The 24,731-nt window shown below is 43.8% G+C and overlaps 1 protein-coding gene across 11 annotated transcripts in view; it reads right to left on the bottom strand.

Moving 5' to 3' along the window:
* The window catches only part of ST3GAL3 (ST3 beta-galactoside alpha-2,3-sialyltransferase 3), a 274,491-nt gene that overhangs the window by 31,881 nt on the left and 217,879 nt on the right, over nt 1-24,731 (bottom strand). For all 11 annotated transcript variants that reach the window (XM_040407845.1, XM_040407844.1, XM_040407848.1 and 8 more), the window contains one exon: nt 7,008-7,102. In XM_040407845.1, the coding sequence (XP_040263779.1) occupies nt 7,008-7,102 (95 nt within the window). The remainder of the gene's footprint in view (nt 1-7,007; nt 7,103-24,731) is intronic.

Genomic DNA, 24,731 nt, shown 5'->3' with positions numbered 1-24,731 from the left:
TGCATTTCGATTCATCTCCGGGACCAGGCAGCAGATACACTGTTATGATGTGGCTCTTCATCAGCACCCCTTTTTTCACTCTCAATCACCTTGTTGAGTTAAGGTCTTGACCTGTTGCAGTTTTTCAGAAATTCGTGGTTGCTGCTAGGGGGACATACATTGCATTGTTGCTCCTAGGAGGACACACTTTGCATGGTTGCTCCTAGGGGGACATACATTGCATTGTTGCTCCTAGGAGGACACACTTTGCATGGTTGCTCCTAGGGGGACATACATTGCATGGTTGCGCCTAGGAGGACACACTTTGCATGGTTGCTCCTATGAGCACATACGTTTCATGGTTGCTCCTAGGAGGACACACGTTGCAAATTAAAAAAAAATTCTGCATGTTTTCTTGTGTAGTAAAACCATAGCATAATACAGAATCAGTAAATTAGATTAGACACATCTTGTGTACACTTTGCTCATCTGTGCGGAAATTGACCTGCTGTTCGGATTTTTAAATCCACAGAATGTCACATTTTTGTGCTGTCTTATTGTGTGGATTTCCCTCTTTGCAATGCAAGGCTGAAATCTGTGGCAAAACTGCATCAAATCCACACATCTATCACTTCTGATATCTACCATACACATGTATACATTACTCTGCTTAGCATGCAGGTGTTTTCTGTAGGAAGAGGAAAGATAGTCAGACTTCTCTTGTGGAAGCTTATATCCCCAAAAACAAAAGGAATGGGCAGGTGAAATCCAACATGCCCGATCGGCTGTAACAGTAATTGGCCGGTGTGCATGCAGGAAAAGATCAACAATAATACCATGGACTGTCATTGATGGGAGATGATATTGTGGCCACGGAAATCATTGTATTGCTAGTGAGATCTGTAAATGTAAACCTCAGTACCCAGGCAAGAAGGATCTGACCATCCTTCCGTTAGGGCTAATTCACATGACTGTATTTTTCTAACCGGATCCGTTCCTCAATTTTGAGGATCAGATGTGGACCCACTCATTTCAATGGGGCCGCAAAAGATACGGACAGCAAACCGTGAGCTGTCGACATCCATAGTTCCGTTCCGTGGCCCCTCAAAAAATATAGAACATGACCTATTCTTGTCCGTATTTGTGGACATTAATGGCCATTTCTATCATGAAGAAGGAAGTTCTGATCCGCAAAATGTCATGTGAATTTGCCCTTAGTCAAAAGGTTACATAGTTGATACAGTTGAAAAAATACATACTGGTAAGTCCATCAAGTTCAACCAAGGAATTACTGTAGGTATTACTAGATTTCCATTTAAAGGGGTTGTAGAAACATAGAATGTGTCGGCAGATAAGAACCATTCGGCCCATCTAGTCTGCCCAATATACTGAATACTATGGATAGCCCCTGGCCCTATCTTATATGAAGGATGGCCTTATGCCTATCCCATGCATGCTTAAACTCCTTCACTGTATTTGCAGCTACCACTTCTGCAGGAAGGCTATTCCATGCATCCACTACTCTCTCAGTGAAGTAATACTTCCTGATATTACTTTTAAAGCTTTGCCCCTCTAATTTAAAACTATGTCCTCTTGTAGCAGTTTTTCTTCTTTTAAATATTCTCTCCTCTTTTACCTTGTTGATTCCCTTTATATATTTAGTAGTTTCTCTCATATCCCCTCTGTCTCGTCTTTCTTCCAAGCTATACATGTTAAGGTCCTTTAATCTTTCCTGGTAAGTTTTGACCTGCAATCCATGTACCAGTTTAGTAGCTCTTCTCTGAACTCTCTCCAAAGTATCACTATCCTTCTGGAGATATGGTCTCCAGTACTGAGTACAATACTCCAAATGAGGTCTCACTAGTGCTCTGTAGAGCGGCATGAGCACCTCCCTCTCCCTATAGACCCAAGCATTCTGCTAGCATTTCCTGCTGCTCTATGACATTGTCTGCCTACCTTTAAGTCTTCTGAAATAATGACCCCTAAATCCCTTTCCTCAGATACTGAGGTTAGGACTGTATCACAGATTTTATATTCTGCTCTTGGGTTTTTACGCCCCAGGTGCATTATCTTGCACTTATCAACATTAAATTTTAGTTGCCAGATTTTTGACCATTCCTCTAGTTTTACTAAATCCTTTTTCATTTGGTGTATTCCTCCAGGAACATCAACCCTGTTACAAATCTTTGTGTCATCAGCAAAAAGACACACCTTACCATCGAGGCCTTCTGCAATTTTGCTGATAAAGATATTAAACAATATGGGTCCCAGAACAGATCCCTGAGGTACCCCACTGGTAACAAGACCTTGGTCTGAATATACTCCATTGACTACAACCCTCTGTTGTCTGTCCCTCAGCCATTGCCTACTCCATTCAACAATATGGGAGTTCAAGCACAAAGACTGCAATTTATTGATAAGCCTTCTATGTGGGACAGTATCAAAAGCCTTAGTAAAGTCTAGATAAGTGATGTCTACTGCAATTTTAGTCACCCAATCAAAGAAAATCAATAAGATTAGTTTGACATGATCTCCCTGAAGTAAACCCATGCTGTTTTTCATCTTTCAATCCATGGGATGCTAGATGTTCCACAATCCTCTCCTTAAGTATGGTTTCCATTCATTTCCCCACTATTGATGTCAGGCTTACTGGCCTATAGTTGCCCGATTCCTCCCTACTACCTTTCTTGTGAATGGGCACAACTTTGCTAATTTCCAATCTTCTGGCTGACTCATGTTACCAGTGATTGGTTAAATAAATCTGTTAATGGTTTTGCTAGTTCACCGCTAAGCTCTTTTAATAGCTTTGGGTGTATCCCATCAGGCCCCTGTGACTTATTTGTATTAATTTTAGAAAGCTGACCCTAACCCTAACCTCTTCCTCTTTAAAGACACATGCATCAAAAGATTCATTAGTCTTCCTTCCTAACTGAGGTCCTTTTCCTTCATTTTCCTTTGTAAAAACTGAACAGAAGTATTCATTGAGGCAGTCAGCTGGTTCTTTATCTTCTTCCATATTCCTTCCTTCTTTTGTTTTTAATTTGGTAATTCCTTGTTTTAGTTTCCTTTTTTCATTTATGTATCTGAAGAATGTCTTATCGCCTTTTTTCACTGACTGAGCTAATTTCTCTTCTGCCTGTGCTTTAGAAGCTCTTATAACCTGTTTGGCCTCTCTATGCCTAATCCTATAAATTTGCCTGTCATCCTCGTTTTGGTTTTCTTTATAATTACTAAATGCTATATTTTTGTTTTTAATGATTTTGGCCACTTCTGCTGAGTACCACAGTGGTCTCTTCCTTTTTTTGCTTTTACTGACAAGCCCAATGCAATTATCTGTTTCCTTCAATAGTGCCACTTTTAAGTAGTCCCATTTCTCCTGGACTCCAATGAAACTGTTCCAATCTGATAGGGACTCGTATACCACTAATCTAATTTTAGAAAAGTCATTTTTTTCTAAAATCTAAAACTTTTGTTTTTGTGTGGTGTGACTCAGTCACTGTACTTATCGTAAACCACACTGACTGGTGATCACTAGATCCCCTACAGTAATATCAGTTACCGAATTCTCATTTGTGAATACTAAATCTAAAATGGCCTCCTTCCGGGTTGGCTCCTCAACTACTTGCTGTAGAGATAATCCCAGTAGGGAATTTAGAATATCTGTACTCCTGGCAGAACTAGCTATTTTGGTTTTCCAGTTTACATCAGGAAGATTATAGTCTCCCATAATGATAACTTCCCCCTTTCAATGTCATTTTAGCTATTTCCTCAACTAGTAGATCATCTAATTCTTTGACTTGGGTAGGTGGTCTATATATCACACCTACACGAGTTACCTTATGATTATCAAGTTGCAAGGTAACCCAAACTAACTCTAAATTGGTCTCGCTAACTTGTATTAAATTAGATTTTATGCTATCTTTCACATACAGGGCCACCCCTCCGCCTTTCTTGACTTCTCTGTCTTTCCTATATAGAGAGAACCCTCGTATTATTATATCCCAGTCATTACTCCCATTGAACCATGTCTCAGTAACAGCCACTAAATCTATATTCTCAGATGCCATTATAGACTCAAGTTCATTGATCTTATTCCCCAAACTGCGAGCATTTGTAGACAAGACTCTGAGCTTGTCATTTCTTAACCTATGTGCTACTGGCATCTTCTGGCATTGTTCCGGGGGGGCAGTTGGACTGCTCGATTATCACTCTTTTGCCCCCTTTCCTAGTTTAAATGCTCATTAGCAAATACTTTTAACTGTTTACTGAGGACATTCGTTCCCTTGAGAGAAAGATGCAAACCATCTTTCTTGTACAGTTCTTTTCCATTCCAACGAGAGCTAAGGTGAGACACAAAGCCAAACCCTTAAGTTCAGACACCATTCACCAAGTCATACATTGAATTTCTTAATGCGCATCTTCCTGTCATGCTGAAGGTTATGCACAGGCAAAACTGCAGAGTATGAAACAGTTGATGCAACCTCTCGTATATCATTTCCAAGTGTCTGAAAAGCTTCCTTTACCTTTGAAACCTCATTGCAAGCCAGATCATTTGTCCCAAGATGGACAATAACTTCCACCTCCCTTTCCTGCTTTGCTTGCCTAACAATATTAAGGATACGTCGTCTGTCCCTGCTAGCGGTAGCACCAGGGAGACATCTCACAAAACCATTTTCCTCAAACTTCACACCTCTTATGATAGAATCGCCCACCAACAGCTGCTTACTATCAGTCCTCACCTTCTCCTTTTTGTCTTTGGCTGCAGTCTTGCATACTTTAGGCATGGGAGATGATTGTTCCTCACCCACTGTGCCTTAGCCATCCTCCATGTTACCCTTGCGCTCTGAAAGTGCTGCTAATGAATTATGGAGAGTCACAGACTGTGGGACATGTCTTCTATCCACAACTCTCAGTCTACCAGAACCTGCAGTAACCAATCTTCCATTTCTAGGGGGCCTCTGTGGCAGTGGCATTGCAACGTTCTCAGGCTGAGTTTGTTTAACGGTTAATTTACAAATCTCAGATTTCAAAAATGCAATTTCCTGCTGCATTATGGAGAGCTGTCTACAGATCAGACAGCATCCAAACCTCCGAAGATTGGAACCTGGAATAAAAGCACAACAATTCCTGCACAGAACCAGGTCTGCCATTTTAAAGAGGGGAAAGAATTTAATCAAACAAATCTTACTTTTTTAGATTGTATCCACCTCCAGATTACCTCCTGAGTATCTCCTGAATATCTCAGATGCACTTAATGCTGCACTTGAGAATACTGCAAGCTTTTTTTGTTTGGGAGTTCTGATGTTAGCCAGAATAGAAAATGGTTACAAAGAGCTCTCTACCCTCTGGATAGCGCAACATGTCCACACGTTGCAGAGATGCTCAAAGGAAATTACTTATTGTTTAAACATTTTTTTATGTCACTATCTACTGTATATTTAAAAAATTGGATATAATCCTGCAATTTTCTTGCCAGGGCTGCCAACCGTCCGGAAATTTCTGGACAGTCTGTAAAAATAGGCGACTTTTTTTCCTGTCAGAAAATAATAAAAACAAAATCCTCTGATACGTTGCCTGGATAATTTACCGCAGCAAGTCCGAGATTGATGTGGGTTAAATTCACACTCAGTTCAATGCGTTTTGGTGGACTTTTTTCCTGTGTTTGTGAAAAAATATTGATGTGTCCGTGATTTTTTTTGGAGCCGGGGGTTCGTGACCAGATTATTTTGGTGGTAATTCTCATAATTTCACAGCTCCCAGTAAATGCTGGTAATGAGGTGTTATCAGTATATTGAGCTGTAGACGTGTATCACTTATAATCATTATCATTCATTATGGTTTTCCAATTTGTCTGTAAAATCCGTGATTTTGGGATAAGTTGTTCAGAAAAAATAATATTTCTGTTTGTCAACCCTGTTTCTTACTGACCGCTAGGCTTAAAGTATGTCAAGACCTCCTGTCTTTTGAGAGCAGCCACATGGGCCATAGACACAATGGTCAGGAGGATCCTCATTGACTTCTATGGGAGAGTTTTCTAGACATGCTCTGTGACTTGTGCAGAGGTCAGGAGGGAGCAGATAAGCTGTGAGATCACCTATTGTGAATGGTGGGTCCTGTGTTATCTATACAGAGGTGATATCTGTCATTGTAATCCTGCCTGTGGTGATAATGGCTACTGAAAAGTTATCTGTACAGAACAGAAAATCAGGTCATCAATATTAAAATCCCAGAAAACCTCTTTAAAGGCTATTGACATCTTCGAGGGCAAGTTTTTTTTTTATTACAGCATTTTACTGATTTTGGTCTAAAGATAGTTTTTTCAGTTGGTCTTATTTAACACTTATTTTCATCAGTTTAATAATAATAATGTGTGTAACATCCAGTATGTAGGCTGCACCACCTGTACGTTAAAGTAGAGAATACATAAATATTTATCTGTCCGTTTTTTCAATGCCATAATGCATACTGAACGGATTGCTTTCCATTCAGAATGCATTAGGACAAAACGGAAGCGTTTTTTCCGGTATTGAGCCCCTAGGACGGAACTCAATACTGGAAAACTTTAACGTTAGTGTGAAAGGGGCCTAATAAATCTTTGAATTCTTATCTTTCCACGTGAAATGCAGGAGTTTCTCCAGTTTGAATAAAAGCCCCACAAAAGTAAGTTTGTACTGCCTTCCCAAGCCACTAAAACTGCTGACGGACTCCCTTTAACCATTTGAGCTGACAATCCACCAAATCAATAATTCAACATCAATGGATAGCAGTAGACAGAGAAGGATTAGGCTACTTTCAGATGTGCGGCACAGAGATCCAGCCACCTGATCCAGGAAAAATAGCGAGATTCCGGCTGATTCACACGATTTTTGCCGGATCAGGGGGCCAGATCTCCACTTATATCTAATGGGGCCGGTGGGCATTGTGTCTGCATCCAGCAGTGTTGGATCCGTAGAATTTCACAAGGAACAGCCTTCTGGAATTGCAGCCGCAGATGTGAAAGTAGCCTTAAAAAATTTCAGTCATTTTACCTTGCCCTTTAATTCCAAAAGGAGGCAAATATTCCCTGATCCTTCCCCATTTTCTGAAGGAATCGTCAAGAAACATTGGTGCTGGTCTTGAGAACCTAGAAGACAAGACAAGAATAACGTTAGCCCTTCACTGCTCTTACATTCAATCTAAACATCATAAATGACTCTACATACGGTCTTATAGCATTCATGGCAGTAAATCCATAAGCAGGAAAATTCCTCCAATCCAGCATTAGCTCAACCCAACAAGTGCTGGATTATCAAGACACTTTAGAAAATCCCACAGAGAACCCAACCCGACCTAATGCTTCTCCCTGCTGAGGGTTTGCTGCAGTTGCGTCTAGTTTGGAGAATCCTTTGCAAGCCTGGACATAAGGACTTGTGCACATGAATAGTGGTCTGCAATGCATGGGCACCGGCCGTGCATTCACCTGAATGGGTCCGCGATCTGCAAGATTCAGTCCACACCGCCAAAAAATAGAACGTGTTCTAGCATGGACCGAATGCCCAGGGAAGCACTCCGTAGTGCTTCCTAGGGCTTCCGCTCTGCACCGCTCCATATCTTGCGTATTGCAGACCCATTCAAGTGAATGTGTCGGCATCAGTGATACAGAGCGCACACGGCTATTTATAGGCCGCAATACGGGCACGGGCCGCACACGTTCAAGTGCATGAGCTCTAAGACGGATACATTTTACCTGCACTGATACATTGTTACAAACTATCAGGCCAGGAGAGAGATTTGTGTTGCTGCTGTGCTTAACTAACAAAGGATGTCTAGAATGGATACAACTGCACCAAACCATCAGCTGTAAGAAGTATCAGGCAGAACAGTTTTGATGTAAGCAAGAGTGCTCACATTCACTTACAACAAGCAGAGATCTTTATAATTGCGAGGAATAAATTGGACATATGAGAAATTTGTAGAAACCGGGAAACCCCTTTAACATTGCTCAGCGGGGACTTCCTCCTCATTGATTTATCTACATGATTTATAACCAGGAAATCAGCCGGAGTTTGGACAGATGTCCCCAGTATTATCACAGATTAGAGGTCATGACAAAGCAAGCAAAAGGACGTGAATCCTTCCCGGGGGATCCATCGTCCCCTTTTAGTAACCTTCTCTGTCTGGCAGATGGACAGGAGATTGTGGCAAGTGAAGCTGAGAGTCAGAGCTAAGTAATTCATGAGGGGAGCACAAAGCATTCCCGCCGCCCCCAGAACGGGCTCACGGTCCCGCAGGCTACTCCAGGACAGGCACATTACCTGACACCCGCACATCGGTCTTGTCCAGGGCGCAGGGACCGAGGCCGTGAATTATTCATCCTCTTATTATACAGCGTGTAACATGAACATTCTTACATTAACTTAAGAGCAAACGACATTGTGAGGTCAGGGTACGGAGATAATTAAAAAGGGCACACACCTCTAATATCCCCCTATACGCGGTTATAGAATAGGAATATAATAGGACCTCAATGTGAGATCGGTGGGGCCGACCACGCTACCCTCAGAAGACAGTGGGACTGCTTCACTGCAGATCCAACCCTTCAACTGCCCAAAAATGCCACATGTATAGTTGCAAGAAAATGAACCTTTGGCATGTATGGCCCAGACACACATGTAGCAGAGCTGGAATTGCCAAAAGGGCTCTCTTGATTGGCTATTAGAGTTTAGGGGCATATACACTGAAAGCAAGGTGCAAACATGACATTAATAGAGCCTTGCTATGATTTCACCCAGCCGTCATCATAGATCAGGTCGTCTACATGGAATGATTTCTTAAACCACCAACGAGCGATCATTCACAAGGATCTGGTGGACATAAATGTGGTGAACCTGGAAGATCTACAGATCCTGCCAATTCCGGGGATGATTACAGGGGCGGATCGACAGTAATCTACCGTTCTATCATGCACCTGTGATTTTCATTTATCATTGTAACATTATTACTCAATGGATGTGGACCTTTACTGGCATTGTTTATAATGGAGCAGAGGTCTCCTACCTGTGTCTCCAACTGTTGTGAAACTACAACTCCTATTATGCCCGGTCAGAGACTTCCATTCATCTGAATGAGGCTTGCAGAAATTGACGTGTGTGCCTCCTAAACAAACCCATTGAGATGAATGGAACTGACTTTCAATTCACTGAAATTTCTGCAGCAAAATCTGTCATGTGTGAAGGCACCTTGGACAATGTGTGATGTGATTCACAGAGCTGCAAGTCAAGATGTATTCGGCCTAAACGTACGTCACAAAACACAAGTGATTCATAGCACAAGTGTGGACAGATAGACAGAATCCGAAAGACAAAGCCGCAGCGCACAAATACACAGGGATAACCTGACGGCTCTCACGCTGGATTGTATGATATTGAAGAAAAAGTAAGAAGCTGTAAATGTAGAAGAGAACCATCCACAGAGATGTCACTGCAACACTGGTCCTGCTGACTGAGCTGCCGTATGACCGAGACGCATGGTCCAACCAGAGCCACCGCAGCCCTGAAACCAGCAACCAAACCGGTTCCCCTGTAACTGGGGCTGCTATGGCAGAAGAAAAGACGTTCAGTCATGATGCCCTCGTTTTATTTTCCATTCTTCTGGGGGAAGTAAATTAAAAATTAAAAACATATAATAAGAATAAAAAACTATGCGTAAACCCTAGTAATGGATGAAAATAAAATACCTAATAAACCCTCCACGTGCCAACAATATCCAGAACCTTCTCCTCATGCAATTCCCATAGCCATGTAATGTTAAATAGTAAATTCTGTTTGTATGGTTCACTAAAAGGAGTTGGCCCAAGACTGAAACTAATCACCTACTAGGACCCCTATCTATCACAAGAACGAGGGGTTACAAGCAGGGGCGGCAGACCCGGCACTGCTATGAGGCCCAGTCTTAGTTGGGATTATCTCCTCTTCTACTGGGGATTAGAACTTGGTCAGGACTCTACCCTCTAAATCAGGGATGCTCAACCTGCGGCCCTCCAGCTGTTGCAAAACTACAACTCCCAGCATGCCTGAACAGCCTACAGCTATCAGCCTACAGCAGGGAATGGTGGGAGTTGTAGTTTTACAACAGCTGGAGGGCCGCAGGTTGAGCACCCCTGCTCTAAAGGAACAACTTTTAGCAAATGCAGTGGAAAAAATGGCCCAGGTGTCATTGAAAGGGGTTTAGGCGGAAACCCTTCTGTCCTGTGTGGGGGCCTGGTTTGATCCTTGCTATGGGGCCCTTACTTCTCTATGTACGCCACTGGTTACAAATACCCGGTGTGAATGGAGAGGTAACTGAGCATGCGCACCACTCCATTTAACTCCACGGGCCTGTGAAAAAGCGTCCGAGCAGCAGTGGCTTATTTCCAGCAGCCCATAGAGCCGCTTTGTAGGTGATATGCTTCAGACCTGAGCCAATACAAAATGTGAGATTTACCAAAATAATGCAGAAAACTGAAGTAGTTTCCCACAGCATACTTCTTTCATGAAGGCCTCTCATAATTTAGAGTTGGTGTCTAACTGCTGTTGCTTCACTTTCATTTGCACAAGGTTTGATAAATCCCCTTCCTTAATGTGTGTAAAACAACCCCCAACAAAACAGCCAAACGTCTCTAATTCACCAATAAAAAGTGTGCGGTCATTAAGTCCCAAAATGTGCCAGATATTTACTTGATGATGAAATAGCCCTGCCCCGTGCAGTGGTTTGTACCTACTGAGACACATTTTTTAAGCAATTTACACATTTTATGCATAAACTGCAGCAAAAAAGTGTTGCAGATGAATGGACATGCCAAAATTGCAAAAAAAAAAGAGTGACTTTTCTGAGCACTTTTCATCTTTTAAAGGCGCTGATAAACGTGGCTGTGATCCTCTAGGATTGGTGTGATCTCCAAGTTTTAGATTTATTAAGAAGAATTTCAGACATAGATTTCTCTTACTGACTTTTAGGTCGTCCCAAGTGCACCAAATTTATTAAGGTGTGTGCCTGCTAGTAGATTTGGCACAATTCATTCCAAATATGATTTTAAGACTGCTGTTAGAAACGTCATTCTTAGTAAATGTTGATCATGCTGTCCTGACCTCTGCCTGTTTACCGTACTGACCCTGTACCAACTGTCCAGACTTCTGTCTGGTTACCGTATTGACCCTGTGCCACCTGTCCTGACATCTGCCTGTTTACCATAGTGACCCCTTGTCACCTATCCTGATCTCTACCTGTTTACTGTACTGACTGACCCTGTGCCACCTGTCCTGATCTCTACCTGTTTACTGTACTGACTGACCCTGTGCCACCTGTCCTGATCTCTACCTGTTTACTGTACTGACTGACCCTGTGCCACCTGTCCTGACCTCTGCCTGTTTACCATAGTGACCCCGTGTCACCTATCCTGATCTCTACCTGTTTACCATAGTGGCCCCGTGTCACCTATCCTAAACTCTACCTGTTTACCATAGTGACCCCGTGTCACCTATCCTGATCTCTACCTGTTTACTGTACTGACTGACCCTTTGCCAACTGTCCTGATCTCTACCTGTTTACTGTACTGACTGACTCTGTGCCACCTGTCCTGATCTCTACTTGTTTACTGTACTGACTGACCCTGTGCCACTTGTCCTGACCTCTACCTGTTTACTGCACTGACTGACCCTGTGCCACCTGTCCTGATCTCTACCTGTTTACTGTACTGACTGACCCGGTGCCACCTGTCCTGATCTCTACTTGTTTACTGTACTGACTGACCCTGTGCCACTTGTCCTGATCTCTACCTGTTTACTGCACTGACTGACCCTGTGCCACCTGTCCTGACCTCTGCCTGTTTACCATAGTGACCCCGTGTCACCTGTCCTGATCTCTACCTGTTTACCATAGTGACCCTGTGCCACCTGTCCTGATCTCTACCTGTTTACTGTACTGACTGACCCTGTGCCACCTGTCCTGATCTCTACCTGTTTACTGTACTGTCTGACCCTGTGCCACTTGTCCTGACCTCTACCTGTTTACTGCACTGACACCCTGTGCCACCTGTCCTGATCTCTACCTGTTTACTGTACTGACTGACCCTGTGCCACCTGTCCTGATCTCTACCTGTTTACTGTACTGACTGACCCTGTGCCACCTGTCCTGATCTCTACCTGTTTACTGTACTGACTGACCCTGTGCCACCTGTCCTGATCTCTACCTGTTTTCTGTACTGACCCTGTGCCGCCTGATCTGCAGGAACTCTGACAGTCCTGACCTCGGCTTCCCCTTTAAATATGCTTCTGCTTGTCTCTTTGGGTCAGTAACCTCTGAAAAGAGACTACTTTTACAGGTAGTGGCCTGATGGCACCTGCAGCAAATTCCAGATCTACGTAGGGAGTGAAAGGGTAAATACTAAGAGACCACCTTGACCACACCATCATGGGTAACCTCAAGCAAAATCTATTCAGTGGCTCTTCAGCCGTTGTTTTACATGCTTCATTCATGTCTAATGTTTGACCATAGACACGTGCCAAGTTAATAAGAGGCTATGACAATCCTAACTCTCCTGCTGTTGTCAGAGCAGGCTGATGTAACTGTATCCCAAGAACCAGTGAGACACAGGGGACAACATCTAGTAGAGGTGGAGTGCTGTCAGTCATCCATCATTTGATGAAGAGGCCACCCCAGCCCAAAACATGGTGCATTTATGAATAACTTCACTCTGAGCAGCAGCTTCAGGACGAGACTGGAACAAGAAAGTCACCACAAGTGTAACCAGTGGCCTTATAACTTATTAATGTCTTCAGAAAGTGGTACCACCGCAGAAACTGCAGTATACATTATAATAGCTGCTCTTAACAGATCCTGTTACAAATATGTAACTGTGACAGGCGTTATTAATTACCGTACTTCAGTCAGAGTGAAATATGTAACGGTTCTCCCTCTACCTGTTATATAAAACATTTCCTACCTATTCAGATTAATTTTCTTCCATATGATGCAGTACTATAGTAGTTATATTCTTGTACATAGGAGCAGTATTATAGTAGTTATATTCTTGTAGATAGGAGCAGTATTATAGTAGTTATATTCTTGTACATAGGAGGCAGTATTATAGTAGTTATATTCTTGTACATAGGAGCAGTATTATAGTAGTTATAGTCTTGTACATAGGAGCAGTATTATAGTAGTTATATTCTTGTACAGAGGAGCAGTATTATAGTAGTTATATTCTTGTACATAAGAACAGTATTATAGTAGTTATATTCTTGTACATAGGAGCAGTATTATAGCAGTTATATTCCTGTACATAGGAGGCAGTATTATAGTAGTTATATTCTTGTACATAGGAGCAGTATTATAGTAGTTATATTCCTGTACATAGGAGGCAGTATTATAGTAGTTATATTCTTGTACATAGGAGCAGTATTATAGTAGTTATATTCTTGTACATAGGAGCAGTATTATAGAAGTTATATTCTTGTACATAGGAGGCAGTATTATAGTAGTTATATTCTTGTACATAGGAGGCAGTATTATAGTAGTTATATTCTTGTACATAGGAGCAGTATTATAGTAGTTATATTCTTATACATAGGAGCAGTATTATAGTAGTTATATCCCTGTACATAGGAGCAGTATTATAGTAGTTATATTCTTGTACATAGGAGGCAGTATTATAGTAGTTATATTCTTGTACATAGGAGCAGTATTATAGTAGTTATATTCTTGTACATATGAGACAGACACAGTGTATCGCTCAGTAGGAGGCGACAGTGAGTGCATGGCGGGACTATGATCTGGGGTAAGATACTGTATGTATTTATTTGTGTTACAGTCATCCTAATTTATTTCTTTTGTTGTAATGCTCCAGTGTAGACAGGTTAATGAGCCCTTTGTAGCACATCATCTCAGGACACACGGTGGATTACCTCTTCATTTACGTTTTCACACTTAGATGATGATGATATTTTGGGTTTGTAAGGTTGGTTGGGTTTCAGTCCACAATCATTATCCCTACATGACATCAGCAGGTCATGGTTTGTTGATGGCATCAAGGGGAAACTTCTCTAGAGCCCAGACCCCGACCTGTTGTCCCGTCTGCTAGATCTGGAAGTTAGACTGTGTATGGCGGGAGCTTTTTTCAGCTTAAGTGAGGATTGTAGTCACTTCGCATAGGAATGAGTGCACATAGAATAAAGCAAGTGACTGGGAGAAGACAAAAATACACAAGTTTCCTGGCAGACAAAATATCTTGGATCCTGAACTAAAGAGACCAAATCCGAGGAGCTTTACAAGTTATGGACTACAGCTTATCCGATGCTCCATGAAGGACCCTGTCTGCCTGTACATGGTACACTGCACCAGCACTTCCCCTGTACAAGGAGCCTCACACCTTACTCTTCACCAATACACCTTATTAATAGGAGACGTTTTCCCACTTTACCATAAATGAGGGGACACATTCATCAAGGGGGATTTGCCTGTAATCTTCTTGATTGTTTTTCAGATTGATGAGCGCTGAAACAAATGGAACTGTTTATTACATTGTCAGGAATCCGGTTGTGGATTAAATGTTATATTTATCAAAAGACAAGAAGCCAAAATGTTACAAGTTTGGTGAATTAACTGCATAGTTTCTAAACCACAAAGATCCCAATGTTTCCCTTCATGGGAATTTACACTAGAAGTTACGTGGTTCAGATGTCTGCTCTCAGATTTGTTAAAGTGTCCATGTTAAAGGGATTATCCAACCCCTATAATGACCACCCTAATGCCCGGGCCCCTGAGATAAGTTATACTTCTTTTTTTTTTCCGACACCAACAATTCTGTGGAGGCTCCTCCCCGTCGTGGCCTGCTATTGGCACTGTACGGCGACATCGGGAGGAGAGCACTGTACGGCGACATCGGGAGGAGAGCACTGTACGGCGACATCGGGAGGAGAGCACTGTACGGTGACATCGGAGAGCACTGTACGGTGACATCGGGAGGGCGCTGTACGGTGACATCGGGAGGAGAATACTGTACGGCGACATCGGGAGGGCACTGTACGGCGACATCGGGAGAGCACTGTAAGGCGACATCGAGGGAGCACTGTACGGCGACATCGGAAGAGCACTATACGGCGACATCGAGAGAGCACTGTACGGCGACATCGGGAGGGCACTGTACGGCGACATCGGAAGAGCACTGTACGGCGACATCGAGGGAGCACTGTACGGCGACATCGGGAGAGCACTGTACGGCGACATCGGGAGAGCACTGTACGGCGACATCGGGGGAGCACTGTACGGCGACATCGGGAGAGCACTGTACGGCGACATCGGAAGAGCACTGTACGGCGACATCGAGAGAGCACTGTACGGCGACATCGGGAGGGCACTGTACGGCGACATCGGGAGAGCACTGTACGGCGACATCGAGGGAGCACTGTACGGCGACATCGGGAGGGCACTGTACGGCGACATCGGGAGGGCACTGTACGGCGACATCGGGAGAGCACTGTACGGCGACATCGAGGGAGCACTGTACCGCGACATCGGGAGGGCACTGTACGGGGACATCGGGAGGAGAATACTGTACGGCGACATCGAGGGAGCACTGTACGGCGACATCGGGAGGGCACTGTACGGCGACATCGGGAGGGCACTCTACGGCGACATCGGGAGAGCACTGTACGGCGACATCGGGAGGGCACTGTACGGCGACATCGGGAGAGCACTGTACGGCGACATCGGGAGGGCACTGTACGGCGACATCGGGAGAGCACTGTATGGCGACATCGGGAGGGCACTGTACGGCGACATCGGGAGGGCACTGTACGGCGACATCGGGGGAGCACTGTACGGCGACATAGGGAGAGCACTGTACGGCGACATCGGGAGGGCACTGTACGGCGACATCGGGAGAGCACTGTACGGCGACATCGGGAGGGCACTGTACGCCGACATCGAGGGAGCACTGTACGGCGACATCGGGAGAGCACTGTACGGCGACATCGGGAGGGCACTGTACGCCGACATCGAGGGAGCACTGTACGGCGACATCGGGAGGGCACTGTACGGGGACATCGGGAGAGCACTGTACGGCGACATCGGGGAGCACTGTACGGCGACATCGGGAGAGCACTGTACGCCGACATCGAGGGAGCACTGTACGGCTACATCGGAAGGGCACTGTAGGGGGACATCGGGAGAGCACTGTACGGCGACATAGGAAGAGCACTGTACGGCGACATCGGGAGGGCACTCTACGGCGACATCGGGAGGGCACTGTACGGCGACATCGGGAGGGCACTGTACGGCGACATCGGGAGAGCACTGTACGGCGACATCGGGAGAGCACTGTACGGCGACATCGGGAGAGCACTGTACGGCGACAGCAGATATGTTGATAGCTGAAAACTCCAAATCTTTGCTAAATGTCTCCAACAGCAGCAACATGAGGTGGACTGAAGGCTGAATGTGAGGGCCCAGTGAATTAATTTGCAGGGTCAATAGTTCCTGTGAGATTTGTTGCTACTGACATTATATATCCAAACATCAACACAAAGTAATCAGCATTGGCGCAGTTATTCCTGCTAATCACACACAATCCCCTCCGGCTCCGGGATAATCGCTCCTTACCGTAAAGATTTACAGCCTGTATGAATGTGATGAAACCTGGCAGGTAGGTCACTTACACTAAACCCTCCTGGTGGGTATGTAGCAGGTGAGCGGAGTGACACAACACTTCAGACGTTCCCTCATATACAAGATCCATACATTATCACTTCAAGGGGCTCATCCAGGGTTCTAGTGCACTTTGTGTTTCGGGTTCCCCTTAGATGACTGCTTGCTGTAAGTGAATAGCAAACAAAATATAGCAGCACACTGTTATACTTGACATTGGAGGATGGGCTCGACACATGTTTGATCAAAAATGTACTTGAAGAGCTTCCATTTTTCATGTATACAGGGAGTGCAGAATTATTAGGCAAGTTGTATTTTTGAGGATTAATTTTATTATTGAACAACAACCATGTTCTCAATGAACCCAAAAAACTCATTAATATCAAAGCTGAATATTTTTGGAAGTAGTTTTTAGTTTGTTTTTAGTTTTAGCTATTTTAGGGGGATATCTGTGTGTGCAGGTGACTATTACTGTGCATAATTATTAGGCAACTTAACAAAAAACAAATATATACCCATTTCAATTATTTATTTTTACCAGTGAAACCAATATAACATCTCAACATTCACAAATATACATTTCTGACATTCAAAAACAAAACAAAAACAAATCAGTGACCAATATAGCCACCTTTCTTTGCAAGGACACTCAAAAGCCTGCCATCCATGGATTCTGTCAGTGTTTTGATCTGTTCACCATCAACATTGCGTGCAGCAGCAACCACAGCCTCCCAGACACTGTTCAGAGAGGTGTACTGTTTTCCCTCCTTGTAAATCTCACATTTGATGATGGACCACAGGTTCTCAATGGGGTTCAGATCAGGTGAACAAGGAGGCCATGTCATTAGATTTTCTTCTTTTATACCCTTTCTTGCCAGCCACGCTGTGGAGTACCTGGACGCGTGTGATGGAGCATTGTCCTGCATGAAAATCATGTTTTTCTTGAAGGATGCAGACTTCTTCCTGTACCACTGCTTGAAGAAGGTGTCTTCCAGAAACTGGCAGTAGGACTGGGAGTTGAGCTTGACTCCATCCTCAACCCGAAAAGGCCCCACAAGCTCATCTTTGATGATACCAGCCCAAACCAGTACTCCACCTCCACCTTGCTGGCGTCTGAGTCGGACTGGAGCTCTCTGCCCTTTACCAATCCAGCCACGGGCCCATCCATCTGGCCCATCAAGACTCACTCTCATTTCATCAGTCCATAAAACCTTAGAAAAATCAGTCTTGAGATATTTCTTGGCCCAGTCTTGACGTTTCAGCTTGTGTGTCTTGTTCAGTGGTGGTCGTCTTTCAGCCTTTCTTACCTTGGCCATGTCTCTGAGTATTGCACACCTTGTGCTTTTGGGCACTCCAGTGATGTTGCAGCTCGGAAATATGGCCAAACGGGTGGCAAGTGGCATCTTGGCAGCTGCACGCTTGACTTTTCTCAGTTCATGGGCAGTTATTTTGCGCCTTGGTTTTTCCACACGCTTCTTGCGACCCTGTTGACTATTTTGAATGAAACGCTTGATTGTTCGATGATCACGCTTCAGAAGCTTTGCAATTTTAAGAGTGCTGCATCCCTCTGCAAGATATCTCACTATTTTTGACTTTTCTGAGCCTGTCAAGTCCTTCTTTTGACCCATTTTGCCAATAATTAGGTGATGCACACCTGATATAGGGTGTTGATGTCATTAGACCACACCCCTTCTCATTACAGAGATGCACATCACCTAATATGCTTAATTGGTAGTAGGCTTTCGAGCCTATACAGCTTGGAGTAAGACAACATGCATAAAGAGGATGATGTGGTCAAAATACTCATTTGCCTAATAATTCTGCACTCCCTGTAGTAGGCATAGTACCACTGTAATCCAAAATAATCCCGAATCCCTAGTTCTATTGTTTGCATGTATAACAGTGTGCCGCCATATGTATTGTTTGCTGTCTGCATGTTAGCTTTATGGATCTGCACCTGAGACTTTGGATGTTCTAGTCTAAATTTACTTGCTGTAAGTGAATGACAGTATTTGTGTAACGATTATAATGACTGTATATCGAATCATCATACTGGGGACACGAGTGCCGCAGAGCTTCTCATTATAAATATAGAGATATTTTCATGAACTGGAAAACTCCTTCAGTTTCTAGAGTTTAAGACATGAGTAATCTGAGTCAGACTTGTTGCTAGGAACTTCCTGCTCGACAACCCAAGGGAAGAGACTGTGGTTGTTACAATGTTTCCCTAGCAACCAAAATGGCAGACAGGACTCAGCTTGCTTCCCTATACAACCTTAGTACATACAAATTGAGTCATTAAATAGAACACAAGCGTTTTCCTGGATGTGATTAATAGGAACTTGCTGTTCTAGCCCTGAGTGGCTTCCAAAAAAAAAATTATTATGCATTTAAAGGAAACCTGTCATCACTTTCTAAGTCTATTTATCCACTCACTTTTCTATAAATACGTTTTAATACATTAATATTGATATTAACCACCTCAGCCCCCAGTGCTTAAACACCCTGAAAGACCAGGCCACTTTTTACACTTCTGACCTACACTACTTTCACCGTTTATTGCTCGGTCATGCAACTTACCACCCAAATGAATTTTACCTCCTTTTCTTCTCACTAATAGAGCTTTCATTTGGTGGTATTTCATTGCTGCTGACATTTTTACTTTTTTTGTTATTAATCAAAATTTAACGATTTTTTTGCAAAAAAATGACATTTTTCACTTTCAGTTGTAAAATTTTGCAAAAAAAACGACATCCATATAGAAATTTTGCTCTAAATTTATAGTTCTACATGTCTTTGATAAAAAAAAAATGTTTGGGTAAAAAAAAAATGGTTTGGGTAAAAGTTATAGCGTTTACAAACTATGGTACAAAAATGTGAATTTCCGCTTTTTGAAGCAGCTCTGACTTTCTGAGCACCTGTCATGTTTCCTGAGGTTCTACAATGCCCAGACAGTACAAACACTCCACAAATGACCCCATTTCTGAAAGTACACACCCTAAGGTATTCGCTGATGGGCATAGTGAGTTCATAGAACTTTTTATTTTTTGTCACAAGTTAGCGGAAAATGCTGATTTATTTTTTTTTTTTTTTTCTTACAAAGTCTCATATTCCACTAACTTGTGACAAAAAATAAAAAGTTCTATGAACTCACTATGCCCATCAGCGAATACCTTGGGGTCTCTTCTTTCCAAAATGGGGTCACTTGTGGGGTAGTTATACTGCCCTGGCATTCTAGGGGCCCAAATGTGTGGTAAAGAGTTTGAAATCAAATTCAGTAAAAAATGACCTGTGAAATCCGAAAGGTGCTCTTTGTAATATGGGCCCCTTTGCCCACCTAGGCTGCAAAAAAGTGTCACACATCTGGTATCCCCGTACTCAGGAGAAGTTGAGGAATGTGTTTTGGGGTGTCTTTTTACATATACCCATGCTGGGTGAGATAAATATCTTGGTCAAATGACAACTTTGTATAAAAAAATGGGAAAAGTTGTCTTTTGCCAAGATATTTCTCTCACCCAGCATGGGTATATATAAAATGACACCCCAAAACACATTCCCCACCTTCTCCTGAGTACGGAGATACCAGATGTGTGACACTTTTTTGCAGCCTAGGTGGGCAAAGGGGCCCATATTCCAAAGAGCACCTTTCGGATTTCACTCATCATTTTTTACAGAATTTGATTTCTAACTCCTTACCACACATTTGGGCCCCTAGAATGCCAGGGCAGTATAACTACCCCACAAGTGACCCCATTTTGGAAAGAAGACACCCCAAGCTATTCCGTGAGGGGCATGGCGAGTTCCTAGAATTTTTTATTTTTTGTCACAAGTTAGTGGAAAATGATGATTTTTTTATTTTTTTTTCATACAAAGTCTCATATTCCACTAACTTGTGACAAAAAATAAAAACTTCCATGAACTCACTATGCCCATCAGCGAATACCTTGGGGTCTCTTCTTTCCAAAATGGGGTCACTTGTGGGGTAGTTATACTGCCCTGGCATTCTAGGGGCCCAAATGTGTGGTAAGGAGTTTGAAATCAAATTCTGTAAAAAATGACGAGTGAAATCCGAAAGGTGCTCTTTGGAATATGGGCCCCTTTGCCCACCTAGGCTGCAAAAAAGTGTCACACATGTGGTATTGCCGTACTCAGGAGAAGTTGAGGAATGTGTTTTGAGGTGTCTTTTTACATATACCCATGCTGGGTGAGATAAATATCTTGGTCAAATGACAACTTTGTATAAAAAAATGGTAAAAGTTGTCTTTTGCCAAGATATTTCTCTCACCCAGCATGGGTATATATAAAATGACACCCCAAAACACATTCCCCACCTTCTCCTGAGTACGGAGATACCAGATGTGTGACACTTTTTTGCAGCCTAGGTGGGCAAAGGGGCCCATATTCCAAAGAGCACCTTTCGGATTTCACAGGTCATTTTTTGCTGAATTTGATTTCAAACTCCTTACCACACATTTGGGCCCCTAGAATGCCAGGGCAGTATAACTACCCCACAAGTGACCCCATTTTGGAAAGAAGAGACCCCAAGGTATTCGCTGATGGGCATAGTGAGTTCATGAAAAAAAATTTTTTTTGTCACAAGTTAGTGGAATATGAGACTTTGTATGAAAAAAAAAAAAATCATCATTTTCCACTAACTTGTGACAAAAAATAAAAAATTCTAGGAACTTGCCATGCCCCTCACGGAATACCTTGGGGTGTCTTCTTTCCAAAATGGGGTCACTTGTGGGGCAGTTATACTGCCCTGGCATTTTCCAGGGGCCCTAATGTCTGGTAAGTAGGTAAATGACCTGTGAAATCTGAAAGGTGCTCTTTGGAATGTGGGCCCCTTTGCCCAGCTAGGCCGCAAAAAAGTGTCACACATCTGGTATCTCCGTACTCAGGAGAAGGTAAGGAATGTGTTTTGGGGTGTCATTTTACATATACCCATGCTGGGTGAGAGAAATATCTTGGCAAAAGACAACTTTTCCCATTTTTTTTATACAAAGTTGGCATTTGACCAAGATATTTATCTCACCCAGCATGGGTATATGTAAAATGACACCCCAAAACATATTCCCCAACTTCTGCTGAATACGGAGATACCACATGTGTGACACTTTTTTGCAGCCTAGGTGGGCAAAGGGGCCCAAATTCCTTTTAGGAGGGCATTTTTAGACATTTGGATACCAGACTTCTTCTCACGCTTTGGGGCCCCTAAAATGCCAGGGCAGTATAAATACCCCACATGTGACCCCATTTTGGAAAGAAGACACCCCAAGGTATTCAATGAGGGGCATGGCGAGTTCATTGAAAAAAAAAAAATTTGGCACAAGTTAGCGGAAATTGATTTTTTGGATTTTGTTCTCACAAAGTCTCCCTTTCCGCTAACTTGGGACAAAAATTTCAATCTTTCATGGACTCAATATGCCCCTCAGCGAATACCTTGGGGTGTCTTCTTTCCAAAATGGTGTTATTTGTGGGGTGTTTGTACTGCCCTGGCATTTGAGGGTCTCCGCAATCATTACATGTATGCCCAGCATTAGGAGTTTCTGCTATTCTCCTTATATTGAGCATACGGGTAATGAGATTTTTTTTTTCCGTTCAGCCTCTGGGCTGAAAGAAAAAAATGAACGGCACAGATTTCTTCATTCGCATCGATCAATGTGGATGAAAAAATCTCTGCCAAAAAAAGAAAAAGGAGGGGAAAGGCGTCTGCCAGGACATAGGAGCTCCGCCCAACATCCATACCCACTTCAGCTCGTATGCCCTGGCAAACCAGATTTCTCCATTCACATCAATCGATGTGGATGAATAAATCATTGCCGGAATTTTTTTTTTTATATATACAAAGTGTTTGCCAAAGTATATGAACACCGCCACCTCCTCAGCTCATATGCCTCGGCAAACATATCTTTTACTGCAGAGGAGAAATCTCGTCTTGCAGCGCCGCATACACCGACTTGCGTGTAATCTGACAGCAGCACAATGCTTCTGTCCGAATGCACATCAGTGCTGCAGCTGGTCGATCGGTTGGTCCACCTGGAAGGTAAAAAAAACAAAACAAAAAAGAAAAAACCAGGCCGCAAAGCAATAACTTTATTAACTTTAGAACAGAACATATTAACTTTTTTAAACTTTTTTAACTTTTTTACTTACCGGTAATTTTTTTTTTGTTTAGTTTTTTTTACCTTTATAGAACAAACCTCTCCTTCCCCATGGGACAATGTGCAAAGCGCAAATCGCCCAAAGATGTGGCGAAGTACGTTATGCACTTTATCCCAGGTGAAAGGAGAGGTTTGCAGCAGCTGAGAGTAAAAGGGCCCTAATAGCCCTGTGTGCCTGTCCTGTGAGATGCAATCCCTATGCTAGGTGTACCTGTGTGTGGTACTTCCGGAAACACTCTCCATAGCATAGGGCAGGGTGGTCAGCACAGTCAGGACAGAAATAGCGGGTGTCACGCCTTATTCCACTCCTGCTACAGACACGACATCTTTTTCGGGGTGACGGTTGGGTTGAGGTACCAGCAACGACACTGGGGAAATGTCGCTCGTGTAGACGGCTAACTACACTGGTGGATGGGGCCACGGAACCTCCTGGGTAAAGGAGGTTCTCGATGATCTCTTCCTGGAATTTGAGGAAAGATCGTGTTCTCCCAGCCTTACTGTAGAGAACAAAACTATTGTACAGCGCCAATTGAATTAAATATACAGACACCTTCTTATACCAGCGTCTGGTTCTGCGGGAAACTAAATACGGAGACAACATCTGGTCATTGAAGTCCACCCCTCCCATGAGCGCATTATAGTCGTGGACACAGAGGGGCTTTTCAATGACACGGGTTGCTCGCTCAATTTGGATTGTCGTGTCTGCGTGAATGGAGGAGAGCATGTAAACGTCACGCTTGTCTCTCCATTTCACCGCGAGCAGTTCTTCGTTACACAAGGCAGCCCTCTCCCCCCTTGCAAGACGGGTGGTTACAAGCCGTTGGGGGAAGCCCACGCGACTAGTTCGCGCGGTGCCACAGGCGCAAATCCGTTCTAGAAACAAATGCCTAAAGAGGGCCACACTTGTGTAAAAATTGTCCACATAAAGATGGTACCCCTTGCCGAATAAGGGTGACACCAAGTCCCAGACTGTCTTCCCACTGCTCCCCAGGTAGTCAGGGCAACCGACCGGCTCCAGGGTCTGATCTTTTCCCTCATAGACACGAAATTTGTGGGTATAGCCTGTGGCCCTTTCACAGAGCTTATACAATTTGACCCCATACCGGGCACGCTTGCTTGGGATGTACTGTTTGAAGCCAAGGCGCCCGGTAAAATGTATTAGGGACTCGTCTACGCAGATGTTTTGCTCGGGGGTATACAAATCTGCAAATTTCTGGTTGAAATGGTCTATGAGGGGCCGAATTTTGTGGAGCCGGTCAAAAGCTGGGTGGCCTCTGGGACGGGAGGTGGTGTTGTCGCTAAAATGCAGGAAACGGAGGATGGCCTCAAATCGTGCCCTGGACATAGCAGCAGAGAACATGGGCATGTGATGAATCGGGTGCGTTGACCAATATGACCGCAATTCATGCTTTTTTGTCAGGCCCATGTTGAGGAGAAGGCCCAAAAAAATTTTAATTTCGGAAACTTGGACTGGTTTCCACCGGAAAGGCTGGGCATAAAAGCTTCCCGGGTTGGCGGATATAAATTGTGTGGCATACTGGTTGGTCTCTGCCACGACTAAGTCCAAGAGCTCCGCAGTCAAGAACAGCTCAAAAAATCCCAGGGCCGAACCGATTTGAGCCGTCTCAACCCGAACTCCAGACTGGGCGGTGAAAGGGGGAACTACAGGTGCGGCTGAAGTTGGTGACTGCCAATCAGGGTTTGCCAGCACCTCAGGGATTCTAGGGGCTCTACGGGCCTGTCTTTGCGGTGGCTGCGACGGGGTAACTAGTGCACGTGCCACCGTACCAGCTTCAACTGCCCTTCTGGTGCTCGCCACGTCACCATGTTGTACGGCAGTGCTGGTACTAGGTCCAGGGAGGGCTGCGCTGCTGGTGTATGCCTCACCACGTGATCCGGCAGCGACAGCCCCACTCTGCTGCTCTTGAA

Source organism: Bufo bufo, chromosome 9 (genome assembly GCF_905171765.1).
Source record: "Bufo bufo chromosome 9, aBufBuf1.1, whole genome shotgun sequence".
NCBI lineage: Eukaryota > Metazoa > Chordata > Amphibia > Anura > Bufonidae > Bufo > Bufo bufo.
Note: the sequence above shows the minus strand (reverse complement) of the source record. Positions and strands in the feature narration are given on the sequence as shown.